Below are 17,455 nucleotides of genomic sequence, written 5' to 3' on the forward strand. Positions count from 1 at the left end.
TTATTTTGGCAACGGAAAAGATGGCTGACGTTTTACGTGCCCCTAACCGAATGTGTTTTTTCGTTAGTTTTTTTGCGTTGTTTGTATCTTTTTTTAAATGTTTGTACTTATTCTGTACATAATCTTGCGACTACAGTCTCTTATGCTCGCTATTGTTATTTTACTGCTGCTCTTTAATTACGTGTTCCTTTTATTTCGTATTTTTAAAATTGCATTATTGGTTAGGGGCTTGTAAGTAAGCATTTCAGTTTACAACTGTTGTATTCGTCGCATGTGACAAATACAATTTGATTTGATTTGATATTGACAACCACCACTATCCACTGCTTGTGTTGTTTTTTATTAGAAAGTTAATTAATGAGCAATTAATGAGCAGGTGAATTGACACAACTGGAATAGTTGTGGAGAGATTCTTCCCAGGCGGGATTCCAGAGTAGGGCTCCATGCCATGACTTCTCTGAACACGCCCCAGATAGATGAGCCAGATAGCCTATATAGATCCTGCTGGTAGCAACAAAAAAAACTGCGAGAAGGAGATAATCGCACTACAGCACTTGCTCATCCTCCGTTTTACCTGTGACACCCTCGCAATGATAAAACGGCACAGCAAAGGGGCCACGCAGGGGAGTTTACGGATATCATTAGCCTACAGCTAAGACTAGCCTAGTATATAAAATAATAAGCCTTTCTGTTGGGGATATTCGTTTGTACCGACTTGAAGTAATTTTGGATAACTTGGACAGTGACTATCAGAGAATATATATTCATCGCTTTCTCTTACACACTGCATGAAGCTGAGAGTGGAAGCACCATGAGTCGAAAAACTAGACGCTGGATTTTTCGGGTTTTGCTTTGCCTTGGGATTGTCTATTTGAAAATCGGGTGAGTTTGTCATTGGCATGTTCATTAGGTAGCCCGTGTTCCTAAAAATAAAAATTGAAAATATAAGAGTAGCCTATAACAGAAAGTTTCGGTGTGAAGTTTGTTTGACTAGACATAGCCTACATTTCTATAAATTAAACTGTATTTAAATTATTATAATTATTCATCTAACTAAGCTATGTTCATTGCTTATTTGACATTGCCCTGTCATCATGTCTGAGAGTTTCATTCATCTGTTCTAAAAAGCATATATAGTTTGCGTTTTTACAGTTAGAAACCAGCTGACAAAGGTTTATTCTGATTTATTTGCCTATCTATAGGCTACACATCAAATAAATGTTTTCCGGGTTAATTTATAAATTAGAGATGGCTTCAGATGTGTCCTTCACATTTTGTGACACTTGTATTTCACTCAAAGACAGAGTAATTGAGTTTAAGATAAACCGTGTTCTCACCACTTATCTCTCGTATTTCTACAGCCCATATTTTTTTATAACCTCATCTAGACAAGGAAAACGTTATAAACATGTAGGTTATAAAGCTTTAATAAACACCCTTTTATAGCCTATAGGACGTTGAAAACCATGTTCAATGTCCTATAGGCTATCTGGCAGTCAGTACTTTATCTTTAAATAGCCACAAAACTACAATATACCATTGTTATATGGGTTTTAAAAAAATGTCATTCAATGTCTAACTATTATACCCTTACAGTGGCTTTTCATCGGTGGTCGCGCTAGGTGCGAGTATAATCTGTAACAAGATTCCCGGTTTGGCTCCCCGACAACGGATAATCTGTCAGAGTCGCCCGGATGCCATTATCGTCATCGGAGAGGGAGCACAAATGGGGATAAACGAGTGTCAGTTTCAGTTCAAAAATGGGCGCTGGAACTGCTCTGCGCTTGGAGAAAGGACGGTCTTCGGAAAAGAGTTGAAAGTGGGTATGTTGCAAATCAATTAAAGTTTGGTTAGAACATTTTGAAATGTCATTTCATCACTGAAAATGTCCCCATGTTTATATAGGCCTGAAGGTTCATTGTGCGTCAATAGCGCACTGTGGCGCATGTAGCCAAATGGCCCGTATATTTTTGAGTACCTGCATATCTGTTCCAATGAGAGTTGACACAAATCGTTCCTGGCTTTTCTGAATGTCATTTGCGGATGACACATTATGTGTGCCTTGACAACACGGACAGACTTTGGAGAAAGGTTATTGTGTGTCATTTGAGAACAACATGGGGTGGCAATTACAATAGTTCAATTTGAGCTTTAAAAACGTTTCCCATAGGCTATACACTAGAAGTATCGACAGGGAACTTTTCCCCAAAACTTAAATGCTCATAATTGGTGAAAATAATGAAGATGTGTCTTACACTGGTCTATCAAAATAGAGACAGAGTGCGAGAGAAAGGAGGGAAACTTAACAAGTCCAAAAGGTATCAGAAGCCAGCACGGTAACAAAGCTCTTGTGAACATTGACAGCCTGTCTTTTCAGGTCAGTGTAGTCTCCTGAGGCACATATTCACTGGTCTTTATCCTTCTCTATCACTGGGTGCTGTGGCTCTCACTGTAAAGACGGCGATCTTACCACGGGTATAAGTTACAGTAGATAGAAAGTACAGAGGAATAAAAGCTTTAAATACTGAGCTGAACATACACAGGGGAGTAATGAAAGAAAGGAAAAGTTCAAATGAAGTACTGTAGCTACCTGGTTAGGCAATAGGTTTCACAGCATTGATGGATGTTTTTGATGTCTTTGAGGACACAGGGATGGCCTACAGTAGGTGCAGGTTCATGGCTGGTCTACTGGAAGCTGAACTTTCCAAAGAAACATGTTCAGTTTTCTTGTTCTGCTTCAAAACGTTTCCATGTTGTGCCTATCACACATGCCCTGAAGTTGTCTGAATGACTTCTTGGGGTATTCTCCTGTGCATAATATTACATGATATTCTCTACTATACTGACTGTAATGACTGTACAGTTACAGTTACTCTGAATAACACAGCAGTAGATTGCTAATCTGTGCAGATTCTGTGGTACTCACCAGATTGTTGCATATTCAGGGAGCAACTAGAACGTAATATAGGATCGTATCTTATCCCAACCTGGATTTGGGCTGTTCAGTACAGTCACACACAACAAATAACTAATAGCATTGTAATAGAAAATGTGCTTTAACCATCAAGCAGCTAGACTAGAGAGACCTTCATACAATGTATTACTATAAATCCACAACTAGTGCATTCAATGGTCATTCATAATATTACTGTGAAAAGCTCTTTACAGCTGTTGGTGTGAAGGGCATAATCCTCTTCTGCTGTTCAAGTGGAAGCTGTGGTCTTTCACAATATGTTTTCTTCTTGAATGAGTGTTTTAAGTCACTGAAGAGTCTGGCATAGACAACCATGCAAAATAGATTGGTTTCACTGATCAGATTAGAGGTTAGAAATGAATGCCATTGTTGATGTCTAGTGTGAGTTGGGTGGAGCTTGCACACTCTCGCTTGTGGCAGCCAAAGAAAGGCAGCCTGTCTAGGGTTTCTGTTTGCAGGGGTGCAAGGTGCATCTAATGTTTTTAGTGTTTCTGTAGTATTTTGTGCATTCCAGATCAACCAACATGCATATGTAAAGTTAAAACTAAAATAACATTTGATGTGACTATTCTACACTTGGTGCAATGAGAGTATTCAATTTGCATATGGCTCTTACTACTTACTTACTTAAAACAGGATAAAGCATTGCTTCCGTTGCTTTTAGGTCTTTCCACTCAGGTCTCATGACAAAGTACTGAAGAATTCCTGCCATCCTTTGTTTTGAACCAATGCACTAGGGACTCCTGGGGAAAAATTAACAACGGAGCAGTTAGAACTGACTGCCCGGCACACCTTCTTTTTTGGCTCGGGGCCCATTGAATCTATAAAAATGTCCACATAATTGATGCCTCAATATGAGGTTTTCTTTCAATGGCAAGGGCGCAGATCATAGATGTTTATCAAAAACAGGGCAGCAGCACCTAGTGAATCTGGGTTCACCAGGAAATACAGAGGAAGGTATCATGTTTGTTTTGAAGAAATGTGGAGTAGTTTGTTTACAAAGATATGATGGATATTGCCATCAGTAGCTGGTTGTTTGTATATATATATAATTTCACTCTATATGCATGCATACACAGAATTACAATTTGGTTAATAATACGATTAATATTGATAACTGCAACCCATTTGTTTGCGTCAGGAGATAACATTAAACTAAACAAACATATTGGAAAATGGCACATGGATGCACTTGTACAGTAAAAATTTGTATTGGTATAAGCCAGTTTTCCAGTTGTCTATTTACATAGCATGATGGACCTTAAAATAGATGCTATGACTAAGAACTTTTAACAAGAAGCTCACTCTTTCAATCATGACAGGTTAACCTTTAATTATATGCTGATAATTCAAACATCCCAGTGTGCGTAAATTATTTGTTCAGTGGACATGGAAGAGATAACCTCTGAATCAAGATCCTCCCTGCAAGAATACACAGAGCGTACCAGGCTCTAATCTGATCAATAGCTCATCCTTCTCCACAGCCATCTCATTCATACTACTTTATTGACTAGGAAGTTCACAGACATTTTGTTTCAAAGGCAGGCCAGTTTCCAGGTCAGTTTTCAGATGACTGTAGTCCTTGAATGGTTTGTCTGACAAATATGTTGACATGAGCTCTGACACTTAATGGTTAAACTGCTCTCAAGTTGCTATTTTTTAACATACAGTATACAATATATTTGATATACACCATATAGACGGAAGTATGTGATAGAAATCCAGATTTCCTCCCCCATCCCTGTGCCATTTATCAAGCTGTGAAACATACAGCTGTAGCACCATACAAAAAATATGAATTCTCCCAGATATCTGATATCTCCCAGATATCACACCAGTTTACACATTAAAATGATTAAGCATACTAAATACTAAGTCCCAACTGTGTTCCCTCCTAGGCAGTAAAGAGGCCGCGTTCACCTACGCCATCATAGCAGCCGGTGTTGCCCACGCCATTACTGCAGCCTGTACTCAGGGAAACCTGAGTGACTGCAGCTGTGACACGGAGAAGCAGGGTTTCTACAGTAAAGGCCAGGGCTGGAAGTGGGGCGGCTGTTCAGCAGACATCAGCTACGGCCTGGGCTTCTCCAAGGTGTTCGTGGACGCCAGAGAGGTCAAACAGAATGCCAGGTCTCTCATGAACCTGCACAACAACGAAGTGGGACGCAAGGTACGTGACCACGCCACTCCTCTTCCTTTTTCTCTCTCCATAGGGAAGGATTTTAGATGGAAGGCTGCGGATATCATAAGGTAAATGCACCAATTTGCAAGTCGCTCTGGATAAGAGCGATGTAAAATGTAAATGTAATGTATTTTTTATGGTAAAAATGTAATCCCAGCAAACCTAAACTGCATCCCGGAATATTTCATTCAGTTGTGGGAAAGAAGCAGGACCATTCCAAAAAAAGGTTAAATACAGCAAAATCTGGGGGTAGTTCACTCAACAACAAAAAATAAAACTTTTTGTGGTAAGAAAACTAAAATAGATGATTTTGGATGAATTGCTTTATTCTCTTATATGTCTTTACTGTAATCAGGAGATAGTTCCTTGAAGATTAACACGTGCTGTAGTTTACTTAAACAGTTAGGCTGTTGTTACACAACTGTAATGGCTTCGGTAGTCGGGTAGGAGGAATGAGGCGCAGGAAGCAGCGAACACAGGGGGTGGTGTTTTTAATAACACTGGATAAACAAAAGTTCCCAACCATAGGGAATAAATACAAAATAGACGACCAGGTAAAGCCGACGAACAACACGTCGTCAATGAACAAAATGAATCCCGCACAAACAACGGACGGGCCAGCTAAACTAAATACCCCCTCTAATAGCTAATTGGCCACAGGTGCCCAAAACCAAAAAAAGGGGAAACCAAAAAGGGGATCGGTAGTAGCTAATAGGCCGGCGACGACGACCGCCGAGCGCCACCCGAGCAGGAGGGGGCGCCACCGTCGGTGGGAATCGTGACAGTACCCCCCTCCTGACGCGCGGCTCCCGCAGCGCGCCGACACCGGCCTCGAGGTCGACCCGGAGGGCGAGGCGCAGGGCGCTCCGGACAGAGGTGGTGGAAATCCCTCAACATAGATGGGTCCAGGACGTCCTCCGCCGGCACCCAGCACCTCTCCTCCGGGCCGTACCCCTCCCAGTCCACAAGGTACTGCAGGCCCCTCGCCCGGCGTCTTGAGTCCAGAATGGCCTGAATGCTGTACGCCGGGGACCCCCCGATGTCCAGAGGGGGCGGAGGGACCTCCGGCACCTCATTTTCCTGAAGGGGACCAGCTACCACCGGCCTGAGGAGAAACACATGAAACGAGGAGTTAATGCGGTAATAGGAAGGGAGTTGCAACCGATAACACACCTCGTTTATCCTCCTCAGGACTTTGAAGGGCCCCACACACTGCGGCCCCAGCTTCCGGCAGGGCACGCGGAGGGGCGGTTCCGGGTCGAGAGCCAGACCCTGTCTCCCGGTGCGAACACGGGCGCCTCACTCCGGTGGCGGTCAGCACTCCTCTTCTGCCGCGCACTGGCCTCCTTTAGTGAGTCCTGGACGGCTCTCCAGGTCTCCTTGGAGTGCTGGACCCAGTCCTCCACCGCAGGAGCCTCGGTCTGGCTCCGGTGCCATGGTGCCAGGACCGGCTGGTAACCTAACACACACTGAAAGGGTGATATGTTAGTAGAGGAGTGGCGAAGTGAGTTCTGGGCTAATTCAGCCCAGGGAATATACCTCGCTCACTCCCCTGGCCGGTCCTAGCAATACGACCTCAGGAACCTGCCCACCTCCTGGTTCACCCTCTCCGCCTGCCAATTGCTCTCGGGGTGATAACCGGAGGTCAAACTGACCGAGACCCCCAGCCGCTCCATAAACGCTCTCCAGACCCTGGATGTGAACTGGGAACCTCGATCAGAGACAATGTCCTCCAGCACCCCGTAGTGCCGGAAGACGTGGGTAAATAGGGCCTCCGCAGTCTGCAGGGCCGTAGGGAGACCGGGCAATGGGAGGAGACGGCAGGACTTAGAGAACCGATCCACAACCACCAGAATCGCCGTGTTCCCCTGAGAGGGGGGAAGATCTGTCAAGAAGTCAATGGACAGGTGCGACCATGGTCGTTGTGGAACGGGAAGGGGCTGTAACTTCCCTCTCGGTAGATGCCTAGGAGCCTTACTCTGGGCACATACCGAACAGGAAGAGACATAGGACCTCACGTCCTTAGCCAAGGTGGGCCACCAGTACTTCCCCCTTGGACTCCGCACTGTCCTCGCCTCACCAGGATGACCCGCAGTAGGTAGCGTGTGCGCCCACCGAATCAAACGATCACGAACACCGAGCGGCACATACATGCGCCCCACGGGCACCTGCGCAGGCGCAGGTTCCAACACCAATGCCCGCTCGATGTCCGCGTCCACCTCCCATACCACTGGTGCCACCAGCCTAGACGCTGGAATGATGGGAGTTGGATCGATGGGCCGGTCCTCCGCGTCATAGAGACGGGACAGCGTGTCGGTTTTAGTATTCAGGGAACCCGGTCTATAGGAGATGGTAAACCTAAACCGGGCGAAGAACATGGCCCACCTCGCCTGACGTGGATTCAGTCTCCTCGCTGCCCGGATGTACTCCAGGTTTCAGTGGTCGGTCCAGATGAGAAAGGGGTGCTTAGCCCCCTCAAGCCAGTGCCGCCACACCCTCAGGGCTTTGACCACCGCTAGCAACTCCCTGTCCCCCACATCGTAGTTACGCTCTGCCGAACTGAGCTTCTTCGAAAAGAAAGCGCAGGGGCGGAGTTTCGATGGCGTACCCGAGCGCTGTGATAGCAGGGCACCCACCCCAGCCTCGGATGCGTCCACCTCCACTATGAACGCTAAAGACGGGTCCGGGTGCGCCAACACGGGTGCGTCGGTGAACAGCGTCTTCAACTTCTTGAAGGCTCCGTCCACCTCCGTCGACCATCGCAAATGCACCGGCCCCCCCTTCAGCAGTGAGGTAATGGGAGCCGCTACCTGGCCAAAACCCCGGATAAACCTCCGGTAGTAATTGGCAAAGCCTAAGAACCGCTGCACCTCCTTCACCGTGGTTGGAGTCAGCCAATTACGCACGGCCTTAACGCGGTCACACTCCATCACCACCCCCGTGGTGGAAATGCGATAACCCAGAAAGGAGACGGCTCGTTTGGAAAACTCACACTTCTCAGCCTTAACGTATAGGTCATGCTCCAGCAGTCTACCAAGCACCTTGCGTACCAGGGACACATGCGCGGAGCGGGTGGCGGAATATATCAGAATGTCATCGATATAGACTATCATGCCCTGCCCGTGCAGGTCCCTGAGAATTTCGTCAACAAAGGATTGAAAGACGTCTGGAGCATTTTTCAACCCATACGGCATGACGAGGTACTCATAATGGCCTGATGTGGTACTAAAGGCGGTTTTCCACTCGTCTCCCTTCTTGATACGCACCAGGTTATACGCGCTCCTGAGATCCAGTTTTGTGAAGAACTGTGCTCCGTGAAATGATTCCACCGCCGTAGCGATGAGAGGTAGTGGGTAACTAAACCCCACCGTGATAGCGTTTAGACCTCGGTAATCAATGCACGGACGCAGACCTCCCTCCTTTTTCTTCACAAAAAAGAAACTCGAGGAGGCGGGTGAGATGGAGGGCCGAATGTACCCCTGTCCCAGGGATTCCGTGACATATGTCTCCATAGCCGCCGTCTCCTCCTGTGACAAGGGGTACACGTGACTCCTGGGAAGCGCAGCGTTAACCTGGAGATCTATCGCACAATCCCCCTGTCGATGAGGTGGTAATTTGGTCGCCCTCTTTTTACAAAAAGCGATCGCCAAATCAGCGTATTCAGGGGGAATGCGCACGGTGGACACCTGGTCTGGACTTTCCACCGATGTGGCACCTATGGAAACTCCTAGACACCTCCCTGAACACTCCTCTGACCACCCCTGGAGAACCCCCTGTTTCCACGAAATACGGGGATTGTGACCAGCCAGCCAGGGGACCCCCAGCACCACCGGAAACGCAGGCAAATCAATAAAAAAAAAACTAATGCGTTCCTTATGATTCCCCTGCGTTACCATGTCCAGTGGCACCGTAGACTCCCTGACTAGCCCTGACCCTAATGGTCGGCTATCTAGGGAGTGCACGGGGAAGGGGGAATCTAACGGCACCCACGGAATGCCCAGCTTGATGGCAAGTCCACGATCCATAAAGTTCCCAGCTGCGCCTGAATCGACTAGCGCCCTATGCTGGGAAGAGGGAAAAAATTTGGTAAACAAAACAGGTAAAAACACGTGACCAACAGGGGGTTCTGGGTGACTCTGGTGCTGACTCACCTGAGGTGACCGAGAAGTGTTCTGCCTGCCCACTCGACTCCCAGACTGGCTCCTCCAGCACCGGTCGGCCGTGTGTCCTCTCCGACCACAGCTGGTGCAGGAGGAGCCACCTCCTCCGGTGCCCCTTGGCACAGCCCCCCTACCTCCATAGGGGTAGGGGCGGGGGTGCACGGGGGTGGAACGGGCGGGACCCTCTCCGAACGCCCGCGGGCAGCCAGCAAATTATCGAGACGTATGGACATGTCTATAAGCTCGTCCAGGGACAGAGCTGTGTCCCGACAGGCCAGCTCCCTGCGGACGTCCGCCCGGAGACTGCAGCGGTAGTGGTTTATGAGGGCCCTGTCGTTCCACCCCGCCCCAGCAGCCAAGGTCCTGAACTCCAGCGCGAAGTCCTGAGCACTCCTCGTCTCCTGCCTGAGGTGGAACAGCCATTCACCCGCCGCTCTTCCTTCTGGAGGGTGGTCGAACACAGCCCGAAAGCGGCGGGTGAACTCTGGGTAGTGGTCCCTCGCCGAGTCTGGGCTGTTCCAGACCGCATTAGCCCATTCCAGAGCCCGGCCCGTCAGGCAGGAAACGAGGGCACTCACGCTCTCCTCTCCTGTGGGAGCAGGTCTGACGGTGGCCAGGTACAGCTCAAGCTGGAGCAAAAACCCCTGGCACCCAGCCGCCGCCCCATCGTACTCCCTTGGGAGCGCCAAACGAAGCGTGCCAGAGCCAGACGTAGTGGGAGGCGAAGGTGGCTATATCGGAGGAGGTGGAGGTGGAGAGAGGATTCCACTTCTCTCCCATCGGTCCATCCTCTCCATAATCTGGTCCATCGCTGATCCGATGCGGTGTAGGACCATAGTGTGGTGAAGCACACGTTCCTCCATCGAGGGAAGAGGAGTGCCCGCTGCTCCCGCTGATTGCATGCCTTTTTCAGTGGTGCGGGATTCTGTAATGGCTTCGGTAGTCGGGTAGGAGGAATGAGGCGCAGGAAGCAGCGAACACAGGGAGTGGTGTTTTTAATAACACTGGATAAACAAAAGTTCCCAACCATAGGGAATAAATACAAAATAGACGACCAGGTAAAGCCGACGAACAACACGTCGTCAATGAACAAAATGAATCCCGCACAAACAACGGACGGGCCAGCTAAACTAAATACCCCCTCTAATAGCTAATTGGCCACAGGTGCCCAAAACCAAAAAAAGGGAAAACCAAAAAGGGGATCGGTAGTAGCTAATAGGCCTGCGACGACGACCGCCGAGCGCCACCCGAGCAGGAGGGGGCGCCACCGTCGGTGGGAATTGTGACAACAACACAGCTTGCATTGCTTCTTGATTGCTTCATGAAACACCCCATTGCAACTAATAAGCAACTGATCTGCAACTTGGTTGCATCCAGTTAAAACTTTTCAACCTTGTGCAAATAGTTTCAAGCAACAGCCAATCAAAACAAAAACTTTTGTCACATGATCCATTCGATGGTTCGGAATTACAACCCTGTTTTCATGTCAACATAGCTGTCAGTGCTGTGCAGCAGAACCCACAATCAGGGCTTTTAGTGAACCCAAACCTCTCAATTGAAATTGTCCCCTATGAACTATGCTACTGTAGCTAGCTTAGTTCATTGCTAGCTTGGTTAGCTTGTTTCTAGCTAGCTAGCTGTGTTTGTGGGCAGCAGGTAGTCTAGTGGTTAGACCATTGGGCCAGTAACCGAAAGGTTGTTGGATCGAATCCCTGAGCTGACAAGGTAAAAATCTGTCCTTCTGCCCCTGAACAAGACAGTTCCCCGGAGGGCTGTCATTGTAAATAACAATTTGTTCTTAACTGACTTGCCTAGATAAATAAAGGTTCCATTTAAAAAGTTAGCTAAATTGTACAGGCTGCATTTCTTCTACATCCTTGCTGTTACAATAACCAAATGTTGGATAAACAAATGATTTGTCAAACCAAGGTGTAAAGCAGCAGATGACATGGGGTGAGATTAGATTTCTCAAACAAGCAGCTTCAATTTGATTGGCTGTTGCATGCAATTTTAATCACGTTGCTTCATGTAACAGCAAAGTTGCTTGAGATTATGCCACTTGCAACTGCAACTAAAATTGTGTGAAAGTTGCTTCGTGTAACCCCAGCCTTACAGAGAAGAGTAAAGTAAAGACCGAATCTAAATCTGAGACCGAAGTGTTGGTTAACTACACGGCCTACCGAATATAGGCTAGGCCTCAGTAACCATGGTTGTTGTGATTTAGTAGTCTCCACCATGCTTGGGAGTGGCTGGACCTTGCCAAGGATCTGGGTATTGGGGCCAAGATTAAACAGGCAGTGAAATAAAGGGACGTTTTTTTAGAGGTGAAGAGCAGTTTAAGTGGCAGGGTTTTATTACGACCCAGATCTCTGGGCTGAAAACAGATTGACACTGTACAAAAAGGCATTAGCCTGCTCCCCTATGATCTGCACTGTTGGGAGAGGATACAGTTACTGTTTATCGCAATTCCTAAATTCCTTGCGCTTATCGTGTGTAATAGTCTTGTGCCACGGGTTGCTGTGTGGTACTTAGTATTGTCGAATCATATCTACTGTATCACTATGTCTCTTGGAAGTGGTTACCTGCCTAACAGAGACGTTACGTTAACTTGTGTGATACACCTAGTGTTTTGTAGGGTTTGTAGTCTGTCAATGACTCACATTGTGGCAAATCCCTTGAAACAACCAAGATGGATCAGGGACTAGGTAATGTTCACATTCTCAGATCAAGGCTCCTGTGCATCCATGGTTGAAGCAAATAGTAGATCAGCTCTGAGACTCCAGCAAGTCTGGAGGTCAAAAAATGAGCGGAATAATTGTGCCAAACAACTTGGGCGAGGCTCCTTAGCAGTACACTGGAGTTAGTGAAGAGGAAAGAAGCACCTCTCCCTCCAGAGTCAAGCCTTACCCCTCTCGCCTCTCTCTGTGCCACAGAGGCCTGATTCAAACCACCAACACGTACCCAGACAGACTGAAAAGCCTCCACTCACACATTGTGCTCAACAGCCCACTGTTGCCTTTCTGTGTGGGGCCTGAATTCAATCCTGCTTATCTAGACAGCTAAATTGCCTCTCACAGTGAAACAGGCTACACTCGTGGATTCAGATTATCAGTTGGGCTTTTTCTTTTTTCCGTATCCTTGGTAATAAATGGCCTCTCTGTTTTGATAGTTGTCCCCCCCACCCTTTATTTATGCTAATCAACGCAGTGACACTGAGAAGGAGCGCAGTTCACAGCCCCCAGGTCCAATACGACCAGACAAAGCCTGTCACAAGTGTTGGTCACAGGGCTGCTGAGGGATTAGTAGCTGGGAAGCCAAGTGTTGTCTGGTATACCACGGAAAGCTAACTGCATTTGTATGCATTTTCAGTACAAGGCACTAAAATTCATTTGTTTTATTGATTCTAGAATCAAATTGCATTTGTGGAAAAGGAAAATCCATATATATTTTTGTTATACGACATTATTGAAGGTTTTTCACTATTTAAGTTTTTTTTCTCACTTTTCACTCATTGACTCACAAAATCTCTATCTTTCCTAGTATGAAGATAATAGAATGCCAAACAAGCTCCTCGTACATTTTAGTTCAAGGAATTGGGACAAATAGTGTAGCTATGGTGTTGGCTGTGTCTTTTCAGGTATGAGACAGCAGACACTTGTAATAGTCATCGGAGCAGGCTTTAACAGTTATATCCACATCATTCAGCAGCTTGTGCAGTCAAACCTGACCTTACCGTGTTGTGTTGTGACTACACACGAGGAGACTGTAACCTGATCCAGCATTATGGCTTCTGTGTACAGTCTGTACAAAGCTACTGTTTTGTAAAGGGCTGTTGTATTCAACCTCACAAGTAGCTTGTTGCTGATCTAATGCTGCACTGTGCGTACAATGTTACCCACCTCCTAGACTTGAACATACCTGAGTGTCAGTGTGTGTCACCGTGCTATGTTGCTGTTTTCAATGGGATTGCAACAATCAAATTATGTAGACCTATCATTTACTTCAACCTCCACTGACCCTTGGGCCCATACACAATGTTTAGATTTTAGAGGGATCATTTTCAGGTTATTATGACAATAAACATATAAGTTCATTATATACATAATAGTATGGTATGTTTGCAGAGGCTTGTCTTTTTCAGTGACTTGCTCATATATAGTAATATAACCTTCAGCAGATTGTTTGCAAGGTCTGTAAAGGTAACCTCTCTCTCGGTTGTTTGTGTGTCTAGATCCTGGAGAAGAACATGCATTTGGAATGCAAGTGTCATGGTGTTTCGGGCTCCTGCACCACCAAAACCTGCTGGACGACACTTCCCAAGTTCCGCGAGCTCGGCTACATTCTCAAAGAGAAGTACGCCCATGCTGTGCACGTGGAACCAGTCAAAGCCAGCCGCAACAAGCGGCCCAAATTCCTCAAGATCAAGAAGCTCTACTCCTACCGGAAACCCATGGACACAGACCTGGTGTACATGGAGAAGTCCCCTAACTACTGCGAAGCGGACCCGATGACGGGCAGTGTTGGGACGCAAGGCCGGCTGTGTAATAAGACTGTTATGCAGCAGATCAGCGGCTGTGACCTGATGTGCTGCGGACGGGGGTACAACACACACCAGTACTCCCGTGTGTGGCAGTGCAACTGCAAGTTCTTGTGGTGCTGCTACGTCAAGTGCAACACCTGCAGCGAGAGGACAGAGGTGTACACCTGCAAATGACAATATTTATTGGACCGTCAGATGTGTGTGTGTGTTTGTGTGTGTGTGCATAGTGGATTTCTTTTTTACTAATGGATAGATGCTGTCTTTGCAGAAATAGACATTGAGGAACTATAAGCGGAAGATGGAACAACAACGATTTTGTTTGCACACAATGCTCCTCCTCCCCTCTCAATATACATGTACTGGGATGCTTGCATTCGCTGGTGACATAAGGAGCTGTGTGCGATGGTGCAACACATCACCATAAAGGGAAACACTGTGTCTTGGAAGCCAGGATGGGACAGCCTCAGGACATGAACTATAAGACACTGAGCTGCCTACCTGCCTTCCTACCTGGATGGATGTGTACTAGCTACTTACTGTTGACTGTAGAGCTAATGGATTCTCCAACGCTCACCATGAATCAATGCTGGATATAATGCTGGACTGTGCTACTACTGTAGTTCTCTGTACCTGTAGCTCAATAGGACACGCTATGCACAAATAAAATTAAAGAGCCATCTGGAATATTTAACATACTGTATTTAGAGACAAAATAATAATATTAATTTATTTTATAAAGAAACTACTGATTTTGTCCGTTATGGAGCAAGTCTTAATTGTGTAGATGATGAGTGGTTCCCCCAATTAGAGTTTGTTATTGGTTTGTTTGTTGCAATCAAACATAGAACATACATACACTGGAATGAGTCAGCCTGGAATTTTCCTCTGTGGAATATTATGTCCCTCATATTGTTCCAGGTTAGGCTTGTAATAGGCTACTGACATTGACTTTCTCATGAGTTTGGGCTAATCTGAAATCCTATTCCCTTTATAGTGTCTCTGACCAAAAGTAGTGCACTATATGGGGACTATGGTGCCATTTCAAGTGTGGCTTTAGTCTTCCTTCTGTTTGCTGCTAGCCTGGAGAGTCCCTCACTGTGCTCTAAGGGCATCAACACTACTGTCTGTGTTAAATGATAATGCTCACCTCAAGCTGACTAAATTTAACAAGACATATTCAACCAGACACTCTTTTTGGTAAATACTGGTAAAGAGAGTATATTTTGTTAAAGCCTATTTTTATATGAATGTCTTATTTATACTATTTCTTCTGGCATAATTCAATTTCAAGCTCTTCCCTCTTTATCCCTCTGTAAAATCCTTGTGGAAAAATGTGTGATCTTGTTTTCGCCACTGGTGTCACTTCACTGCCATTGTTGTATACTGTATGTGATTGGAACCCTGAGTTTATCCCTGTGAGTATATGGCTGTGTTCAAACTGCTCTGTTTACTGCATTTCATGACTGGTATGGTTGGAATACAGGAACAGGATATGACTAACAAACCATGACTCTGAGGGTTTCATTTCACTACCAACCCTAACTTGCATGATAAAACAGGCAGCTGAAATTGGTTCTGATTTGCAGCCTGAATCTAGCCCGGTCGCTAAAACACACTGTTATTACATATTAATTACATGTTAACTACACATTCATTAACTATGGGATTTATTACTTGGACTTTAAGTTGATTGTATTGTATGACAGTTTAATGCTGCCATTAGGCTACAGCACACCACATTGAGAAAGCTATTATCTACTAAAGACAATGAAGTTAAAAGAACATAGATTTCATATGGTGATCATGGGTAGGCCTACATGCCTTGAGTTAAATCAATCACTGAAATGGTTCACTCTATGATTGCAATCCGTGAAGTAAGTAGCGGAAAAGAAAGAAAGACATTCTTGGAAAGAGGGGGCAAAGTTATTCAGGCTTAATTGAGGGCCCATCTTGGCCCTGCAGACTGGGAAGGAAGTGGATGAATGTAGCGGAGGAGAAAAGTGTTTGTGCACTAATGGTAGGGTGTTTGTGTAATTGATGAGGCTGGTTGGGCTGGCTGTCATGGTGGTGATGACTTGCTCGGGCAGGGAGGAGTTGGAGCTGTCTGTTGATAGATGACTAGCACATCTGCTTCATTCACTCTTAAAGCCGCTAGTTGCTACAGCAACTCCCTCTGCGCCCCAGAAAATGTGAGGCAGTCTCCAGGAGATGCCGGCCGACACGTCAAGGAAATGTTAACGATGCTCAAGCCCACAATTGGCCGCCAATATATAACTAGAACACGGAGAGAAAGGTGTTAACGGAAAAGTTGGTCCCAATGAATTTGGCCCCTAGCTCAATATTTCACCAATGTTGAGTATACCACTTACATTCCTATAGTGAGGGCCCTTCTTTCTCTCCCAAATAAAATCTTCTGATGTAATATTCTGTATCATGGCCGCATTCGTAAAGCATATCAGAGTAGGACTGCTGATCTAGGATCCGTTTTGTATTTGAGATAATAATGAATGGATAGTGGGACCTGATCCTAGATCAGCACTACAGGCCCAAGGATATAAGGTTCCGGCTAACTTAAAGTACTTGTACTAAAAGGACCCTGGAATATATTGCTTTTGATGACCCCTGAAGAGGAACATGGGAGTGAAGGAGGGTAGTAACTGTGACATATTTTTGATTGACAGAAAACCTCCCAGCGTTCATAATATTGCTTCAACAGAGTCCCGCATAAGAAAGGCAGCTGGCTAAACAGCCCTGGTTAAAGTTAAACCAGGGTTTGTGTTGAAGACACACATTACATTATGTCAGTGTCAAAAGAAGACCTCCCTCTCTTTACATATCTGAGGATCTAATATGGGTCATCTATTTAGACCTATTCACACTCACCTAGTCATGTCTTCAGCTAACCTTTAAATGACTGTGGAGAATCTCAGGCTTGGGTAGACTGTGAATGATGTGTCCTTATGTTAGAGCTCCCCTAATGGTTCAGCATCCATTAATGGTGAGTAATGACTAAATGAGGTGCTGTAACAGTCATACTGTCACCTATCCACTAGTCAGATCCAGTGACCCAAAGAAACCCTACATATGTATGTGTATGTGTGATCGACCTGCAGCGTGACCCCAGTCAGATCTACACCACAACAGAAGACACAGTCACCCCCCCCCCACACACACACACCGTTTCATCAACCCAAAACCCCATGTTCTTTGATATCACGGCATACAGTAAGCCAGAAACCCTACATCAAGTTAGAAGATCACAGCATTACTAATTATACGCTAAGCTGTGTTTCTCCATAAACACGACTATGTCACTGCCAAAACATTCAGGTGTAATATCCATGTCACTCTGAAGTGGAGGGTTTGTACACTTTAGATGATTGTTTACAAATACACAAACATACAGACACACTCGCATGTGCACACACACACACACACACACACACACACACACACACACACACACACACACACACACACACACACACACACACACACACACACACACACTTATGCCAGGGGTAGTACCTGTGTTACCTGGAGATTGGCGGTAGTGACTGATTTATAGTTGGTAGTCTCGCTCACTCCCTGTGTTGTTA

General features: G+C 46.0%; 1 protein-coding gene across 1 annotated transcript; it reads left to right on the forward strand.

Moving 5' to 3' along the window:
* Positions 1 to 499: 499 nt before the first annotated feature.
* Positions 500 to 15,360, forward strand: wnt7ab (wingless-type MMTV integration site family, member 7Ab). Its single transcript, XM_029719852.1, has 4 exons — positions 500 to 882; positions 1,597 to 1,823; positions 4,873 to 5,144; positions 13,548 to 15,360. Exons 1-4 carry the CDS (start codon positions 812 to 814, stop codon positions 14,028 to 14,030), a joined length of 1,053 nt encoding a protein of 350 aa, XP_029575712.1. The 5' UTR covers positions 500 to 811; the 3' UTR covers positions 14,031 to 15,360.
* Positions 15,361 to 17,455: the final 2,095 nt, after the last annotated feature.

The sequence above is a fragment of the Salmo trutta genome, chromosome 28 (genome assembly GCF_901001165.1).
Source record: "Salmo trutta chromosome 28, fSalTru1.1, whole genome shotgun sequence".
NCBI classification, from domain to species: Eukaryota; Metazoa; Chordata; class Actinopteri; order Salmoniformes; family Salmonidae; genus Salmo; species Salmo trutta.